The sequence below is a fragment of the Aptenodytes patagonicus genome, chromosome 4, assembly GCF_965638725.1.
Source record: "Aptenodytes patagonicus chromosome 4, bAptPat1.pri.cur, whole genome shotgun sequence".
NCBI lineage: Eukaryota > Metazoa > Chordata > Aves > Sphenisciformes > Spheniscidae > Aptenodytes > Aptenodytes patagonicus.
The window spans coordinates 13,948,985-13,967,676 of record NC_134952.1 but is presented as its reverse complement, the minus strand read 5'-3'; the positions used below and the strand labels follow the sequence as shown (position 1 = coordinate 13,967,676).

At 38.5% G+C, this 18,692-nt stretch overlaps 1 protein-coding gene across 4 annotated transcripts in view; it reads left to right on the top strand.

The window, feature by feature from the left end:
• EVC (EvC ciliary complex subunit 1) overlaps positions 1-18,692 on the top strand; it is a 55,991-nt gene that overhangs the window by 2,083 nt on the left and 35,216 nt on the right. For 3 of the 4 annotated variants that reach the window (XM_076335928.1, XM_076335927.1, XM_076335930.1), the window contains exons 2-10: positions 1,723-1,833; positions 4,608-4,691; positions 5,221-5,453; positions 6,426-6,510; positions 8,742-8,840; positions 11,155-11,292; positions 13,097-13,255; positions 14,290-14,506; positions 18,064-18,212. In XM_076335928.1, the coding sequence (XP_076192043.1) occupies positions 1,723-1,833; positions 4,608-4,691; positions 5,221-5,453; positions 6,426-6,510; positions 8,742-8,840; positions 11,155-11,292; positions 13,097-13,255; positions 14,290-14,506; positions 18,064-18,212 (1,275 nt within the window). The remainder of the gene's footprint in view (positions 1-1,722; positions 1,834-4,607; positions 4,692-5,220; positions 5,454-6,425; positions 6,511-8,741; positions 8,841-11,154; positions 11,293-13,096; positions 13,256-14,289; positions 14,507-18,063; positions 18,213-18,692) is intronic. The other variant, XM_076335929.1, reaches the window with a different exon arrangement.

The following is an 18,692-nucleotide window of genomic DNA, read 5'->3' as shown; positions in this document are numbered from 1 at the left end:
ATAGATCTCAGCCTGAATCTGTGGGACTTGGACGCATGCAGTTAAGTGCCTTATTGGTTTGATGATCTGTGCATAGGACACACTGGGATAGTTTTAAGAAGAAACCTTTTTCATGGTAACTTCAGACCATGTAGTGTACTGTAATACCCTTCTATTGATAATATTCTCCTGTTAGAGTACGGCATTGTCTGAAGGCTTTTGTGACCCTTTGGGTTGGAGCTTGTCTCATTATGGTATTCTGGTAGATTAGCTTGATGAAGTGTTGCAGTAATTACAGTTAGACTTAGTTTTCTTCGACTTCTTAATGCTCTAAAAGGGGAGCTCAGTAGCACTTGAGTTGCAAAAATAACAAAGGACAAAAGTGGAGAGGAAGGCGATGAGATTAGAAATGTTAGCAGGAAACAAATGAATCCTGGAACAATTCAAATATTTTTAAAATGATAGTGTTGGAGTTATAAAGGAGTGAAAATGAATACTGGATAAGTATGAACAATTGGAGAAACAGATCGAGAAAAGTAAATTCTTATTTTGGAGTGGCTATGGTATGGGGTACAGTGGTGAACTCAACATGGCTACTTCCACAAGTCCTGATCACTCAACCTAAATTTTGTGAACTTCTGGTTTGGGACAAATGAGTGACGAGATTGTTGAGGGAGACTTGTAGCTGTTCTTTTGTCATAAGTAGATTTTTAGGAACCAGCATCTGCAATTCACCACATCTTAGAGGCTAACCCAAGAGTATGATCTGTATTATTGAGCATCTAAGTTCCAGAGAGGTGATAGAGGCAAGTCATAAGGAATGAAATGTGTTCAAAGGCTGGGCAGTTCTCTGTATTCTGAGAAAATGGACTACTTTATATACCAAGTGGTCAAATAATTCAAGGAGAATCTTTCCATAAGACAGTTACATGCCTAGTGGCTGCAGCCATATCAATAGACTATATCAAAAAGCAGTCAGTGGATTGAGAACCTGAAAAATAATTTAAAAAGTAGTCAAGGTAGGGTGGCTGCCATCTTTTCCTTCACTAAAAAAATTCCTTGCAATGCCGTGTTTGGATGCATTGACCGACATCAGATTATTTTTTGGTCTATCTAGTGCACAGGGAAGAGAGTGTGCAGCAGGAAGTTTTGTTCCCGCACAGTCTGTGTCTGTACCAGTGGCTCTGTGTGTTTGTTGGGGAAGTAAAGGCCAATGATACGGGCTGCTTCTGGGGAAGGAAGATGGTGAACATTTTCTGATGGTTATTTCTTCCTCACAGGAACTTTCCCATCCATAAAACTTCATTTAGGAAGTTTTTCTCATAGCAGGGGAGCAAAAATATTCCACGTTCTCTTCATTGCAGGCAATTATAAACAATTTTAGTTAACCTGCTTTAATTGAGAAATTTGAACTCGGACCGTGAGCTCGACTCCATAGTAAGACGTTTTGAGAGCAGATGGATTGATTTGACACATTTACAGCCTCTTACAACTTTTCAGATTAAAATTCTACTTCTGGACTGACAAATCAAATTCATAAAGTTCAATAATTTTAATTATTCCTTCCTGAATATGTAAAATTCTCATTCGTTTCCAGACTGTATTTTTCCAAAATTTTCAACTAATACTGAAATAATTTTCAGGATGGAGACATGAATGTATCCAGGTTGCTGTCAAAGACGTTTCGAGTGAATCTGCGTGATCTCAGTGTTACATTTTATCTGTTTTCTCTCGGAATTTCAGAAGGATGATTCCCAGAGACTTCTGGAAAGCTTCAACTCTGATGAAAAAGAGCACACACTCACGAAAAGTAAAGCAGAATCCTATACCTCAACAGAGGAAATGGTGCTGGAGGTAAAGCTCTGCTTTTGTTGGTGGATGTCCATTTTGCTGCATGTAGCAATGAGCACATTCAGGGCCTGGTCCAAACTGTCTTAATTTTACTGGGTTTGAAATGGAACCCTTAAAAAGTGTTCAGAAGAAGCATAAGAAGGAGAGTGGGAGTTGATGGTTGCTTATGAATGCAACCATTTCAGGCACTCATTCCCCTTACGAATTCCATTTCTCTTGAGGGACTCTTTTTGGATATTTTAATCAAGATCCTGAGTTCCTTCTGGACAGAGGCCTCTTTGGTTTTCCTCTACATTGTCCTTAATTTCAAAAGGCTGATGGGAAAAGTTAACAGTATTGACGTAAGGAAAAGTTCTTAAGTACTGAAATTAGTGCTGATAGTTGATAGTGGATTATTTCCTGGAGAAGGAGATGTATTAGAGAAATTTTGACAGTAACAGAGTCCCCTCATCAGGTCCAATCTGGAACAAATACTTTTTTTCTAGAGCCTCCTTAGAGGCTCCAACTCTCAGCTGGACTGAGTAGATCGATGGAGGGAGAAAGAATAAATGAAGTAAAATCAGTATGTTTGCGAACAGCAGCATCTTCAGTGGCTTTCTCACATAGGAAGTTCTCCCATCAGGTATCAGCTTGAAGATACAGTGCAGAGTTCAAATGACCACAAGTACTGAAACACCACTATGGTGAGCTGGGATTCAAGGACAATTAGAGAAACAATTTGGAAATAAAAGTAGGAGAAGGTATAAACTTAACCCACCCTCAATCAAAAATTCAAAAAACTTTTCTTTTTGGTGATAGTCTCAAAATAACTTGAGAACTAGTCCTACCGTGTAGTTGTTAGATCACTGCCTTTCACCCAAAGCTGATTTGGCTGCTCTTGATGAAACTAAAGGTTGTGAGTTAAACTGCACATTTTCAAAAATGTGCAGTTCAGCTAACTCATTCAGTCTGTTATACATAAATTAAATATCTGCAGAAAGTGTAGATTAAAGCCAGCCAGTCTGGTGCTTAGCTTGTAGTGAGAACTGGTTTCAAGACAAAGAGGAGATAGACATTATTGTAAACTTTTTACTGTTGGTTTAAGTCCTGACAGGTAATTAATCTTCATTTCAGTTTTGTGATCAGGAATGGTGACAAACCATGGTTGGTCATTTTGCTTGAGTTAAAGTACAGCATAACAAGTGAGCATGGATTAGATTCTCTTTTGGAGTGTAAATCCTGTGGGAGACCTTATGCAATGATACAACTTTATGCATATTACCAGTCCTTTTGAAATGGGATCACGGTCTTTTAAAGGTGATCATTCACAACTATATCCATTTCCCAAACACGATAGCTCATTTATAACACATTAAGAAGTAACTTTGTTATTTGAAGGGACTTTCTCCCACCTATTTGTCTAACTACTGAAGTTGTTTTTTTTTTTCCTATTCATTTGTTCCAATTCCCAGAGGCTTTTGCAGTTGCTAGCATCAAATTGACAGTTCATGAAGAAGCATAGATGGAAAGTGCTTTTAGTTAGGTTAGAGCACTTCAGAAAAACAGATATTTTCATTCTGAGACCTTCCACATTGCACTAATACCATAATTACCGTGTTATTAATAACTGTGTATTACTCATGCCTGCTGAGAAGCCGGATGTGTTAGTTCTAGCACACTGTGATATGGCTTTATGGCTTTGGACTGGAACTGTTCTGCCTCCAGCCATTGCAGAGCAATGGATCCGTTGGCTTCTGTCCCTGAATATGTACTGCAGCCGTGGGACTGCTCAGTATGAGCAAGTGTTTTACACGCTGACCCCGTGCTTTTAACTTTATCAGTAAATCCAAAAATGACTTCTGGAAATAAATGAAAAGGAGATGAAAAGGTGCAATGATAAAAGAGTTTAATGAATGACGTAGTTTGCTCTTCTCTTCCCATTTCTATTTTTAGACTCTATTAGAGCTTTGATATTTCCTAGAAAAATCTATATAAAGAAAATTGTGTTTTCACAAATCAGATTCTTTCATTTCAAATGACAAACCCAAAAAAGTTAGAATAGGAAATCTCCTAAAGCTTGGATTTAAACATTATATCTGTTGCTTATAGCCAACCTTTTATTAAGCCATACATAACTTCACAAAACAAAGCTGATTATCCCATTGTTCCAGTGCATAAAGCAGTGGCTAGGAAAGGGGAGGAGCAGAAGGTCAGATTATGTCATATAGCAGATTGTATGAAAAGAATGTGTTATCTATAAAAAGTTCTTTGGAAGAATATTGGTATTTTCTCTAGATTATAGGTAAGGGTTGTACTATAAAGGTTCTTCCTGGAAAAAATGATGACTAGTTTTGTTGAATCTAATGTTTCTTCATTTAAATTGAAAGACAGAATTCATAGCCATGATGATATCTGTGGAGGTTATCCTTTAGTAGTTTCTATTACTAAGATAATTTCAGTCTCTCATGTGAAATCTTTAGTTGCTGCTAAAGGGGAAAAAAAACACAAAATGAAAATAACTTGTGAATACCAGCTATTGCCTATTTTCCCTTGCAGGAGTAAAAACATTTTGGAGCAGTGGTAATGACAGAGTTCCCTTTTCTGGGTTTCATACTCTGAATGAAGTCTTATGAGAAGACTTCTTGTGCCAAAGCAGAAATAGTCAATAAATAGTTAGTTATTAATAGACATTTCTAAGTCGTGTAACCAAAAGGGGCACACAGGGCAGACAGTTCACACAGTGAACAACTGTCAGATCTGCTGCTGTTCCCAAATGTCTTTCTGTTCTTTCCATACAGGAAAGTGAGTCTCCTCTGAACAGTAACGTCACGGCATTTGCATTAAAGGCAAAAGTGATCTATCCCATCAATCAGAAATTTAGGGTAAGGTTTTAGATTCTACTTGTAAAAATTAATGACAATCATTCTGTGTGAGAGTAAATTGCAGAGTCAAGTAATGGAAGAAAACTTACTGCCAATCTACTTAATAGGGATCTTTGTTTATCGTCCATTGACTCAGGGCTTACTCTGTAAGGCATCAGCTGCTTTCAGCTCCCCCTGAAACCTGCAGAGCTTTACATGGTGTCCGGTCAATTTTCGCTGTAGTCAAGAGACCTTTTCTTCCCGTTAACATTAATGGAAGTTGGGTCTGTCCAAGGAGCCGTAAGAAAAACCCCACAAGGATCTGCCCTTCAGTAAGAAAATATACACCAAGCAGATAACCACAACAGAAGAATGCTTTTCCAGGCAATGCAGAAACCTGTCAGTATGATGAATCTTAATTTATGTGGAAACACTCTTGCTGTGTATATTGTTTAATTTTTCCCTTGAAAGCAAACACTGCAAACTGATGAGATGTTTATGTCCTTATTGTGTTGTATTAATTGACCTTGTGAATTTTCTTTAACCGTAGCCTTTGGCAGATGGGTCATCCAATCCATCTTTGCATGAGAATCCAAAGCAGGCAGTTCTGCCTAATCAGGTCATGGAGACATCTACGTCAGGCAGCCTGGGATCCCTGAGCCAGGGAGACAAAGAGGACTGCAGTTCCTCCACAACGATACATTCCACAACAAGCGATGACAGATTTCAGGCTCGAGCCTTCCTCAAGGTGACTGGCTTCCCTGAAGTGCTAACATGTGAGAGGTAAGCAGTAAACCTGCCCTTGTGTTTGGTCATTTCCTAGCATGCCCCAGTGGTTTTCAGGACAATCACTAAAGGTCTAGTGTAAACCAAAGGCTGGGCTTGAATGCATACATTCACCACATCAAGACAGGGTTATCTGCTTATAACCCTAAAAAAGTGATTGGGGAGATTAAAGTAATACATCATGCTGCTATTGAAAGTCAGTTTGTTCTTTATGAAATTCTGGGAATCAGAACTTCAGCAAAAGCTGTCTCGTAAAAGGTATATCAATGTTAGGATGAGATCCCTTTGTTTTGGCGTGTGTGCTCAGTTCACATGTGCAGTGGCATGCTCGACTGGGGATGGAGTCCTCCGCACTGTACAATGTCAAGTCACACAACAGGTGCCTTGAGAACAGCAAGTGGCAGTGGTCTGTTCTCTCCGTTTTAATGGGAACTACTCATGTCTTATTGTGGGAAGGCAGTTCCTTTCTCAGATGCGCCACTGATGAACAGGTAGAGCTAATCGAAATGGACTGTCAGCTCTGATTTTCTTTGAGCTGCACCATGGAAAGGTACCCCTAGATGAATACATATATGTCTGTATTCTCATTAGCAAGAATAAAGAAAATCATTTTTGTGTCTCTATGGGGACTGGGGAAGGTACTAGCTATGAAGAATATTTTCAAAATGTCCACTCATTATAGCTGTTTTAATTTAAAGCCTTGTTTTCCCTTTGTTGTAGCCACTCATGCCTATATTTACCTTGCCTTTTTCTAAAGGGAACTGCAACTCCAACTTTGTTATAAGCACTATTTTGTTTTGCTTACTTTTATTGGGTAGAGGTATTTTATCTGAAAGAGAAGGCAATGTGGAAATAAAGTGACTTGACTGCTTTGGGGCAATGCTTTTAGGGGAATTTAGTAGTTAAATGAAACTATTACATGGTGTTGCCCTTAGATTGATATTAACACTTTTTTAATCTTTGTTTTAGTTTTGATGTTAAGCTCTGCCTTTGCAGTCTTATTTTAAAAGATCTCATGCTTCTTGATACTGAACTCAGAAAAGAAAAACATGTGGTAGGTACTCATGTCTCATTTATAGCTACTTGTTTTGAACATCTTAGTTGAATATCAGTTTAGGAAATAACATAATCAACTGGCTAGCTGGGAAGTAGTGTAGTAGAGTTGCATTTCTACAGTATTGTCTTTATTTTTTCTCCTGCATATATATGAGCTTCATAAAGGAATAAAATATAATGAAATGTATTGGGCTGTGAAATACAGAGGGTCAGACTGGATAATATAAAAATTTGGTTTAAAACTTTACTCCAGAGTATAACATACAGCACTTGAGGTTCATAAAACGAGGGGAAAAAATATTTAATAGATGGGTTTATGTCTTAAGGACAGTGCTTGTCCATTGCAACTCCAAGGACGCCAAGCTCTTTGAATAAAATTGAAAATTCAGTTCAGCTGAATCAGTACCATTGTGATAAGTACTGTAGTCATGATTTTGTAGGACAGGGGAATTAAGGTAGCCGTTTAAACCATAGATAGCTGTCTACATCAAGTCACAGCATCCAAAGATGACAGAAAAAAAAAAAAAAACAACGAACCAAAAATGGATGTATACAATTAAAGCCACAGAATACTCGGTTAGGAGAATTGTTTGTGGTGACTAGTTATGATCAAGTACAGAACCATTACTGTTACTGAGTTTTAGCTCAGTTAATAAAAATCTGGACATAAAGTATACAGCTTTCTCCTGCCCTTCTTCCCCGACCTCTGTTTAAACAGATCGGTCATTTCTGATATAATTTATTAAATGCACTGAGAATATTTCAAGGGGTGGGATTTGCTGAACAAATTTCTACACAACCCAAAGGAGGAAGCATGAAAGTAAACCTGGAAAGCAGCTTCTCTTCTGAAGGGTTATTCCCATCTAAGTAGATGAGAAAGGGAACTTGAGATCAGATTCCAGAAGGAAGTTTAGCTTGAGTAGGGAAGGTTGAACTTGATCTCAAAGTTAATCATCAATCTGTAAACAAAGGTAGGGTAACAACATGGTGATGTAATCACAGAAACACTAAGAAAATGAGCATTTAACACACTTTGTGGCCCACCAGAAATTGCCACAAAAAGCAGATGACTTTGACCTTTAGCTGAAGCTTTGAATAGCTTTATATTTTTGCTAGCAGGGGAAAAGGGCAAAAAAAATTCAGTCTAGAGAATAGTCTTCCTTTTCCACTCTGCTTTCTCTGATTTAAATCAGTCTTTCTTAGCATCCTTAGGAAAAGGAAACATATCCTCTTCCTTCAGTGTTTCCCTGAATTATTTTTTTTTCTTTTTACAGTATGTCATATCTTGGTGGTGTGTGTTCAAAATTTGCCAAACTCCTATCCAAGACATTGGCAAGTGAGATCCCAAACATAGCTGCTTTGTGGTTTTCTCTTCTGCTGAGCTCTAATTATAACATATTTTCCAGATTTTGCTCAGCTGAAATGTTGACTTCAATAACTGCTTTTATATGTAAATATGATTTTATTTATGTTTTTATATGTTTAAAATGGGCAACTTCTGCATCATCTGTTTTCAAGTACATTAGTAACAGGCAGGTGGCTGTTAAATTTCATCTATTTTTATCTTAACCTTGGAAAATGCTGCAGCATTTAGTAATGAAGTGAATTGTCTTTACACTGACACTCTAATTGAGGCAAGAGGGGAAGAGGTTAAGCAAAAATTATGCCAGTGTTCAAAAACATCTTTTTGAAGACACTAGTATTACAATCTTTTTTTTTTTTAAAAAAAAAAAAAACACAACTGGAAAATAGGTGTATTTTTTCTAAGAGAAGGTAGCTAGAACTTGGGATGGTTACTTTTGGGTTGTATATAAAAATGTTTGATACTTCATTCGGCCGACTACAGTTGAAATCACAGTAATGGGTATGTTAGTATCTTTCAGTTTAGGGGTTCATTAAACTTTAGAAAAATGGGCTTTATATTTTTAAGTGATCTGCATTTTCTCCAGTAAAGGACAGTTTCAAATGTGTCAGTCTGGTTACAAGGATATATGAGATTATGTCCTTGTCCTTGTTAGAATATAACACCATCCTCCAGTATCTTACTGAAGCCAAAGCCAATTTTCACAATGGAAGTACTGCAGAGTTGCTGATGAGGTTTCTGTTATTTTGTTTATGATGCACTATAGCCTCACTGATTGACTTGAATCAACAAAAGTTATCACAAAAATGTCCTTACGATGTTGAACAGGCACTTACCCTGGGTTTTGTTTCCTTCCTTTTAAATAGATGTTTATGCAGGTTCTCAAAGTATACCTCACAGACTTTTATCATAAAAAGAAGATTACTGATGATTTGTTCAAGAAGATCCTTTTAATTCAGGAAAATGTAAGTGGTTTTGTTGGTTAATATTTAAGATCACAGAAAATAAGTTAATCCCACCAGTTGCTGCAAGCTGCCACAGCAGGCTCTCTCACCTACTCCTTTTAAATAGCAATGTTATTTGTAATCTAATTCAGAAGAAATGCAAACTCCCTTGTTAGTTGATTCTCTCCATTACCTTGTATGCATTTCTTCTTTGTTACTGTATGAGGTGATCAGGACAGTGATGTGTGTAATCTGTCAAGGATAAAAGTATTTTGTAGTTGAATCCATTCAGGAAAACAGAACGTTGTGAACCTTATTCACTCAGATTTAATAATTTTGAATTAACAGGTCTTTGTTTGGTCCCATATATCGTTACTGATAATAAAATAGCAGGAAATAAAGTACCAGAGAGAAACTCAAGGCTTTCATCAAGGGAAAATATACTTATTTTCCTCATTGTTCTTTTTTCTTCCATATACTTTTATCAAAATCCGTATGCCACTTCTGAACTGGAAGACATACATTGACCATCAATATGCATTTCAGGTGGAGACACAGTACTATTTTTAAGATTATTAGAAGGAAAAAAAGCTTTACAAAACTAAACAAAATAGGAGAGCTACTGGTTCCACTTTCTATTTTTCAGATTAGAGTCGTAGAAAAGTCTGGGTTGAGAGGCACATCTGGAGTTCATCTGGTCCAACCTTCTGTAGGAAGCAGGGCCTTGAGTAAGGTTATCCAGTGCCCTGCCAATCCAAGTCTTGAATATTTGCACTGAAGGAGACTCCACCATTTCTCTGAGTAGCCTAGTCCAATATTTAATTTTCTCACAGTAATGATTATTTTTTTCTTACATACAGATGGAATTTCACATTTAGGCATTAGTCTATCAGCTTGTCAGCTCTAGTTGTTGAGATTTATTTTGTTCATGCAGTCTCACAATCTGTGAATTAATATTGGGCATCTCTGTAGTTGTACCTTATAATTTATATCAGAATGCATTTTGCCTTAAAACGACTCTTCTGCCTTAAATCCTCAGGTTTAGTATTAAAGTTGATTGTATTTACTAAACGAAAAGTGAGATTTGGTGTGCGGATCCCTTTTTCTGATGGAATTCTGGTAATGACTTCAAATTATAAACACAGAGGTAATATAGATTAGGCACGTTTCCCAGTATAGCCTAACCCTCAGTGAGGCTTGATGGCATCGGTGTCTTCATGCACCTAACTGAGCTGCTGCAAGGCAAAGACTAAATCTTGTTTATTAGATGCAGTAATTGCCAGAGTAGTCCAGTTGTTTAAGTGCCAATATGGGATTCCTGTGTCCTATATTATGGAGAGAAAGGTCTTGGAAATGTGACAGCCTTGGAGTTGGGATATCACATAAGGGACGAGGCTGGTTATGAATACCATGTAAAAGAGATGTTGGTGATAAGCAAAAGCATTAGCACTGGAAACTATTTACTGTAATACTGCATTGGCAAGACAGAGAATTATATGATTTATTGCAGACAGCGTTTTCCTCTTTCAATTCTGCATTGTAAGAAAAGTTAATGAGATTTTGATGAAATTGTTTGTGAAGCTTGTCAAAATCTGGTTACATTTGTTTAAGGCATAAGGGTATCAAGTTAATGCATTGACACCCAAAATTGGGTGGTATTAAAAGTAGATGCTTGTTATGTAAGGCATGCTTCAGCACCGAGGAATCATCCATTTCAGTACCAACCTACTAAGTAATGGCAGAAGACTAGTATTTGTCGGTATCGCTAACTTTCAGAAGAAATCATCCTGGTTTCAAAGGATTGAAAAACTTTTAAAAACCCGTCTAATAACGTAGCCTGTAATTTGTCCCTTATGAGCATTACAGGTGTGTTCATCCATGTGTGCTAGCACTCTGCAGGAAACACTATCTGATTGTCATATCTGGATACTTATCTGTGCTTTTAAACACAGCGTGTACGCTCATAGCTGCCATTTAAGATGGGGCATGTGCATTAAAATAGAAATATTTGTGGATAGATTCAAAGGATTATTGGTATGAAAGCTCATGGAGCAGTGTTTACTAAAACTTCAATTCAGTGGAGATGGACAACAGTCTTGATTGTACTCACATACTAGTGGAAATGTATGTATTTGTATTAAGTGTAGTTCAGAGCTGCCATATACCTTGAGTTTTCTTTGCTTGCTGCAGAAGGTGCATTACCCAGAGACACAACTTTCTGAAGCTCTTGTTCAGCTTCCGTAGCCATGAGCCAGAACTGACATACAAATTCACTCCCGAATTCAGAAGTTATGTCTGGTTTTCTGTTTAACAAATCACTTGCTTTTTTTCCCAGGATTTTGAAGAATTACAGAAACAACTTGACTCTAGACTCCAGAATACTGAGATGTCAGGAGCCCATAATTCAGAGTACCAGACTCTAGAAGACTTAGAAAGGAAAGAAAGGGAATATTCTGAGCACGTAATAGATAATGTAACCTTCTAATTTTTTCTAAAGTTTTATTTTAATGTTATTCTTTTGATGGGGAATGCTTTTTTATTTTTTTTTAAACTGTTGTGTTGACTAGTCCACAGTTAGTAATGAGTCCTGAAAACATTTTTACATTGCTCCAGCAAAGTATTTCCAACTGCCTTTGGAAGCCACTATGTTTTTTATACAAACACTGTTTTATCACACTGGGTTTAGAGCTGAAAAATGTCTGTTGCTTGTTAGATGCTAAGATTTATTTCAAGCCTACATATAGCCTGACTTTTAGGAATTTTACCCTAGCACCTTGTTTTCTTCAATCCTCCATAACTGAGTAAAAGAGTAATAAGAGACTATAAAACTTTTTCAGCTGAAATAAGTACTAAGAAAATAATTACAGTACAGCCTTTTAGTATGCTTTGCACATTTGCTTTAGCAAAGCATTTTTCTTTAACAACTTTCCCCGTTAGAATACAATTGCATGTTTTTTGATGTAAAAATACAGTCTGATAGCAGGCATTTGATTCTCAAAGATTTATTTTTTTCCTCTTCAGTAGTGTCACTATGTCCGAATATCTTGCAGGCTAGAAAACTGGAGGTTAAGAATATTCTGTTTATTATTTTCCAGTAAACTGAGTAATCTGGAAGATATTCTCTTTCCCAGTCCTGTTTTTGAGGTTTGAGCAAATTCACTGCTGATGAAAATGAGAGACTGACTAGCCAGACTGATGGCTCTGTGAGCTGCCTGCACTGATTGACTGTGGCACTTCAGCCCTGAACTAGACATCCCATCATCTCAGCCTTGGGCCTTTTTCATAGAGGAGTTCACATTTTTTAATGTCCTGTGGTTAAGTGCTTCACTGGGAATTTTCTCAGCTTTCTCTTGATTCTCTGTGCCTTTCACTTTATAGTGGAAGTCCTGGTAACGATGGTACATCTGTGTCAAGTTTCTTTTGCAATTTTAACTTTGCTCTGTGAAAAATTGATTGTTTAGAGTTCTCCAGAGTTAGTCACATAAAAAAATCGCTGGCAGCCTCGCTGAGCGGCATGAGGCAGTTATTCACCAGCAGCAGTCATCCTTCAGTGGGTCTGTCACTCTTACGCCAGCAGATGCTTTTCATCCATATTGAAATGATTTCCCTGTATGCAGATTCGTATAGATCAGGACCTTGAACTAATCCACTCTTCCCTCAGTAACATAAAGGGTCTTTTTGCCATGCTCACAGATGCCATAGTCACAGTTTTTTTCAAAACTCACAGATACAGAATGGGCACATACACTGGGCTGATACTGCATAAAGTACTTAATTCCAGCGCAGTTAATAAAGTGCTTATATAGCATGCGGCTGTGAAGGGCTTTGATGGTGAAAAACAGTGACAATTTTCAGTTTTCCTTTTTTAGCAGAAATCTTGTTTGACTGGAATGCCTGCTCCTACAGCTAAATAAACTTCCCAGAAAAAAGGGCTGCAATTTGTTATCTTTTTTAGTTTTCCTATTAATACTAATAACATAATAGGCTTTTATAGATGCAGTATGTGGAGAACTAACAACAAATTCTTAGTGAGTTACACAGAATGGCTACATTTAAAAAGGTCAGGATTGATCTACTGCTTATGTGCCACCAACATGTGTATCATCATATAGTAAATAGGCTCTTTAGCTTTGCAAAATGTTCACTGTAGCTAATACTGAAAGCTGTCTGTAGTCTCAGTGACTTGTATCTTAGTAGACTCATATGCCTCTCACTGTAATGAAATACTAGATGATTAATGAGGGAACATGGATTGTTTTTTGATTCATATTCCACAGATGGAAGCTTTCTGGAAGCAGACTGACAAAGCCCAACAGGCTTTTTTGGACCAATCAAAATGCTCAAGTGCCAAAGCAACAAAGATAATGATGGATCTGACCAAGAAGATGATTGCCGTAGAAAGCTTACTAAGTGAATCTCAAGATTTGCAAGCAATGGTAAAGTACAAAAAGAAGTAAAAGTTGAGAGAGTTTTAGACAATCTGAACACAAAGAATGATGCAAGTGTACAGAGTCTGTCAGTCCTGCCTCAGGAATGATGTAGGCTGCTTACTCCAGTTGTCTGTTTCAGCTTTGTTGCAAAGAGCTCAACTTCATTGCAGTTTATGAAGACTCACAGGAGGGTGAACTCTCTGCACTTGAGTTCTAATTCTCAAAATACCATTTAGGCAGTCTTGTTAGGAAAAAGTGACATTAATGCATCCAGTGAGCCAGGAGCAAGAGCACTAGATCTAATGATGAAGGAGAATCATTACCCTGGGCATTAGGACATTTCTTTTTCTTTCAAAGTATTTATTCCACTTTAACTGAGAAATCCTAATCTAAGTTTGAGGGTGATTCTGTGTGTCCAATGACTTTAACTGGAATTGAAAACCCTTAACATCTCTCTGGTTTCACCCAGGAAATCTTGCTCCCTACTGTAATCCTGGGCTGCTTCTCTCATAGTGCAATGAAAGCTGCTAGACCATAGACAATTATACTAATTTTTAGTATGTTTACTGAACTCCAGCTGACCACATACTTGAAGGAATCCCAGCAGTATCAAAATCAGGTATGTGTCCTCATTTCAAAATGAAGGCCCATACTGGTGTGCCATATAGTATCTTGAAAAGAGGTCCAGGGCTTCCCTGTTGCCCTTCTGTCCATCTTTCCCCCTTGAGTATTTAAGTTTGTTCTGCAAGCTTGTTGTTGTCTTTTCCTGCCTTAATGTCTTCTTGACAGCTACAAATAATGAAAAACACCAATAGTTTTTGATTAGCTTTTGCAACTGAACATGCAATAAACCCACTGCTATCCTACACCGGTCAAGATTTTCAGAAGTATTTAAGTACATGAAGATTGTTATTCATATGGTCTTGAGAAGCCTCCTCGGTTTTCTGTGTAGCTTGGGAATGAATAATTCGATGAAAGGACAAGCACAACCAAAGACCCATTCTTGGTTTCTAAACAGGACTTTTTAATGTTTGTTTTAGGACATTCAGGAAAGGTTATTCAACTGGGAGCTTATGGTAAAAATTATTGATTCGCTGAAGTCCTATATACCAGAAGAGTGCAAGTGTAGATTAAATATTGTATCAAATATTCTGGACCATTTAACTGTAAAGAATAATCTCTCAGTCCGACAAAAGGAAGAACTTTTAACGGATCTCCACAAGGCCTTCTGGGAACAGCTGGCACATTTCAGTAATGGTAAGTACTTAGACAGGAGCTCATGACTTAACAAATATGGGTATGAGTTGTCATTATTGTATTAAATAGTAAAAAAGTTATGGCTTCAGCCCTATACCCCTCTGTTTTAAAAAGGTATTGATGAATTGGCCAAGAACGCTATTATTGTGAAGGGTGGATGCTTAGAATGGGAACTTTGGCTTTAAGCCTTTTAGGTCTTGTTCCAGGCATTGCTATGAACTTACTCTACGGTTCACATAACCTATGCCTTATTTCATTAATTTGAAGATTGAAGAAGAGTCACACTTGTTACAAGTATTTGTGAGATTTCTCCATTTACTGTTCACGTACTTGACATTGTTGGTGATACTGGCTAACATTAGGGACAGTAATAGCTGTATATGTGCAGAATACTGTGTTATGATCTCCTGCTAGCATGTGGAGCCAGAAGATACACAAAACATGGTTGTGCTATCACTCTTGTGAAAAGATAATTTTAAGGCTTATGATCTTCAGATAAACCTCTCTTTTATTATGTCAGACTAAAATACTTGAAATTTAAGTCTTTTCCTCTTCCTCTTACAGCCCTTCACATTGCCTATCTGTAAAGTACACAGTTATAACAAAGTCTAAGCTGACTGACCCACTGATTTAAGGTTCTCCCTGTGTCACTTTGCATGTTACGTAATGCCCAACATGTTGAGAAACATACCCCCAACTTCTCTGATAGATGCTATATCAAGGGCTCAGTGCTTTCCATCAGCACTCATGGAAAATTATAGTACGCATTCAGCCAAAACGAAAACAGAAGTATTTTACTCTCACACATTTTCCAGAACCATTTCTGCTACTTGTGAGCATATTTAAAGAAAATTGTCCTAGCAAAACGGCATTAGGGTTAGAGTTCAGTGAACTGAATAGTCAAAATGAATGTAGTCTTTTTGCAGTATATTCTTGCTGCAGCGCTGCTCATTCACTTTCAGGCTTCGTGTCCATAAATTGTGCCATATCTCACGGTTAGCGATTCACAGAATCACAGAATGGAGGTTGGAAGGAACCTCTGCTCATGCAGGGTCACCTACAGCCAGTTGCCCAGGACCATGTCCAGATGGCTTTTGAGTATCTCCAAGGATGGACACTCCACAACTCCCCCTGAGCCTTCTCTTCTCCAGGCTGAACAGCCCCAGCTCCCTCAGCTTTTCCTCATAGGAGAGATGTTCCAGTCCATCATTCCAGTTCCATTTTCATGGCCTTTCGTTGGACTCTCTCCAGCCTGTCCATGTCTCTTGTACTGGGGAGCCCAGAACTGGACACAGTACTCCAGGTGTGGCCTCACCAGTGCTGAGTAGAGGGGAAGGATCACCTCCCTCCACCTGCTGGCAGTGCTTTGTCTAATGCAGCCCAGGATACCATTACCCTTCTTTGCTGCAAGGTCACATTGCTGGCTCATGTTCAACCTGGTGTCCACCAGGACCCCCAGGTCCTTTCCTGCCAAGCTGCTTTCCAGCTGGGTGGCCCCCAGCATGTACTGGTACCTGGGGTCTTTCCTCCGCAGGTGCAGGACTTTGCACTTCCTGTTGTTGAACTGCATGAGATTTGTGTCAACCCATTTCTCCAGCTTGTTAAGGGCCCTATGGATGGCAGCATGACCCTCTGGTGTATCAGCCGCTCCTCCCATTTTTGTGACTTCTGCAAACTTGCTGAAGGTGCACCCTGCTGCATCATCCAGGTCATTAATGAAGGTACTGAGCAGGACTGGACCCAGTATTGACCCCTGGGGTACACCACTCATTACTCGCTTTCACGTGAACTTTGCGCAAGTTTTCAATCCGTCTCACTGTCTGCTCATGCAGCCTATACTTCGTCCTCTTCTCTATGAGGATCTGACAGGAGACTGTGTCAAAAACCTTGCTGAATTCAAGGTAGACAATATCCACTGCTCTCCCCTCATCTACCAAGCCAGTCATTTCATCGTAGAAGGTGATTGGAATTCCCATGCTCCGGACTTGCTCTACTTTAAAAACATCAATTAACCATGTGAACAGTTTGCTGATACGCAAGAATTCATGTATATCATGATACAGATTATTTCATGGATGTTTGCTCATAAAACTGGCATGCCTAGTTCAAAGTCTTTGCATAGGTTCAGCCACTAACATTCCTTAAGCATAAACATACATCTGTGGGTGTTTTTTCCCCCTTTTTGTCAAGTTTCTCTTGTTCCAAAGCAAAAATAACTCTGTCAAGGCCTTGATTTTTATGCAAAGTAGGTGTTTATAGTTATATATAGCTATATATTATAGTTAGTACAGCCTGTGCAGAAGGGCATTATCAACCTCCTGGTTTTAGATAGAAATGAAATGTGCTTAAAAAAAAAAAAAAAAAATCTGGAGTACAGTATTTTCACATGTGAGTCTATGTTGACCTTGCCTATAAGCTCCTAAATATATGTTAAACTGTACTTAAAATTCACAAGCAGAACACAAAGCCAGCAAGACTGTGCTCCTAGGAAACAAACAAGGAAGTAGTAAAGAATCAAGTAGTGTTTAAAAATAACAGTTGGTACATTTGTTCAGATGACATTTTTATTACAGGCTTTCCTGTACTTTCAGTGCACTTTCAATTGTTTTGTCAGTGCATCATCAGCCTGTGGATAAGCACGATAAATGAGCATGGAGAATAAGTAACGTGCTCAGTGCTACAGTACTGTACTCCTTTATTTTCTCCACAAAATAATTCCTCATAGTTAAAGCAGCTTGATGGGGTGGCAGAACAGCAGCCACAGATGACTATTCTTTTGCATTTCCTTTTAGCTGCCTGTGTGAGGAGTGAAGTACTGGTCTGGGGCAGGGTGAGTGGGGGAAACAAATAAAGTTTTTCTTAGGTGGACAGTCAATGAGACTGTCAATGAGTGGCAGAATATTGAAAGCACCAGTTCCACTCTGCAGCACAGGGTCCAGGTAGAGTCATGAATTTATAAATCACTTGGAGCTGTAGGGGGGGCAAAGAGCGGAAGAACTCGGTCCCAAATATTTCACGGTACCAACACAAAATCAGAGGGACCTTGACCACTTTTACTGCAGGTTCCTGGATGAGTCATTTTGGAAGCCTGGTATGGCTGCATGCCAGTTCAAGTTAATCTGAACTAGCACTGCTCTAGACCTTTTCTCCCCGCCATATGTTACTGTCCTTGCAGCAGCATTTGCATATCATTTAGGTAATGAGCCACTTCTGGACCTTCCCAAAGCAGGAGGGGGAGGTTTGGGGTGCTGCAGGTGGGAATCTGTTTCTTGAACTAACTCACTGCCTTTGCATAAGCAGCAGCAGCAGCAGTGAAAGGGAGGGTGAGGATGGTAGTGATCCAAAAACCTGATAGATTTCAGTGCCATGTAGCAACCCAAAAGTTCACATCTAAAAATACCGTCAAGGTAAGAATCAAATTTGAAGTCCTGCATGGTAATTACTTGCCTGTTTCACTCACTAGCAGATTTCTGTGAGCTTGTGTTGTGTGACAGTAGCAGATGCTACTTTCTCCCTGTGGAGTTGTGGTATCTGATCATCAGTGGTTTATGTTCCAGAATGTATCCAGCAAAGTAAAGACCTGATCTTGAAACGACTGGAGTGCCGTGCAAAGAAGAGAGAAGAGTTCAAACACAGACAGAAGGCTGAACAAGGGAGTCTCCTCAGTAAAACTTTTCATATTGAAGATGTTCATAATTTTCTTAAGGTGAGCACGTAAAAGCTTATTTTCACTGTTCCATTAGTTTTTAAGACTAAATATATCGCAGATTTCTCCCAATTCCATAAAATTGGGATTTTTGGGTCATCCTGAGAATTGTGTACAGGAGCACAGGTAGGATAGGGTCAGACTCCCTATTGCCTAGGCTTGCCTAGAGACTTTTCCTCCAGTGTTGGTCTTGTCACATTGGAACAAAATGCCAAAGGGTGTTAATGCTAGATTGCATGTTCGGTCGAAAACATCTTTTACTTAGATACTATGTGTTTGGTTCAATATAGGAAATCTCGGGAGGAAAGTATCTGGCCTGCATTACAGGAAAAAACAGACTGCACTGATCTAATTGCTTTTCTATGAGGTGAGGTTACTCAAAAGACTATCAAATTTCACATAAGCAGAGGGAAAACTCATGATCGCTGGCAGGATACCTTAGAGAAGGTTTGCAATAGATAGTTTAATATGGTATACAAT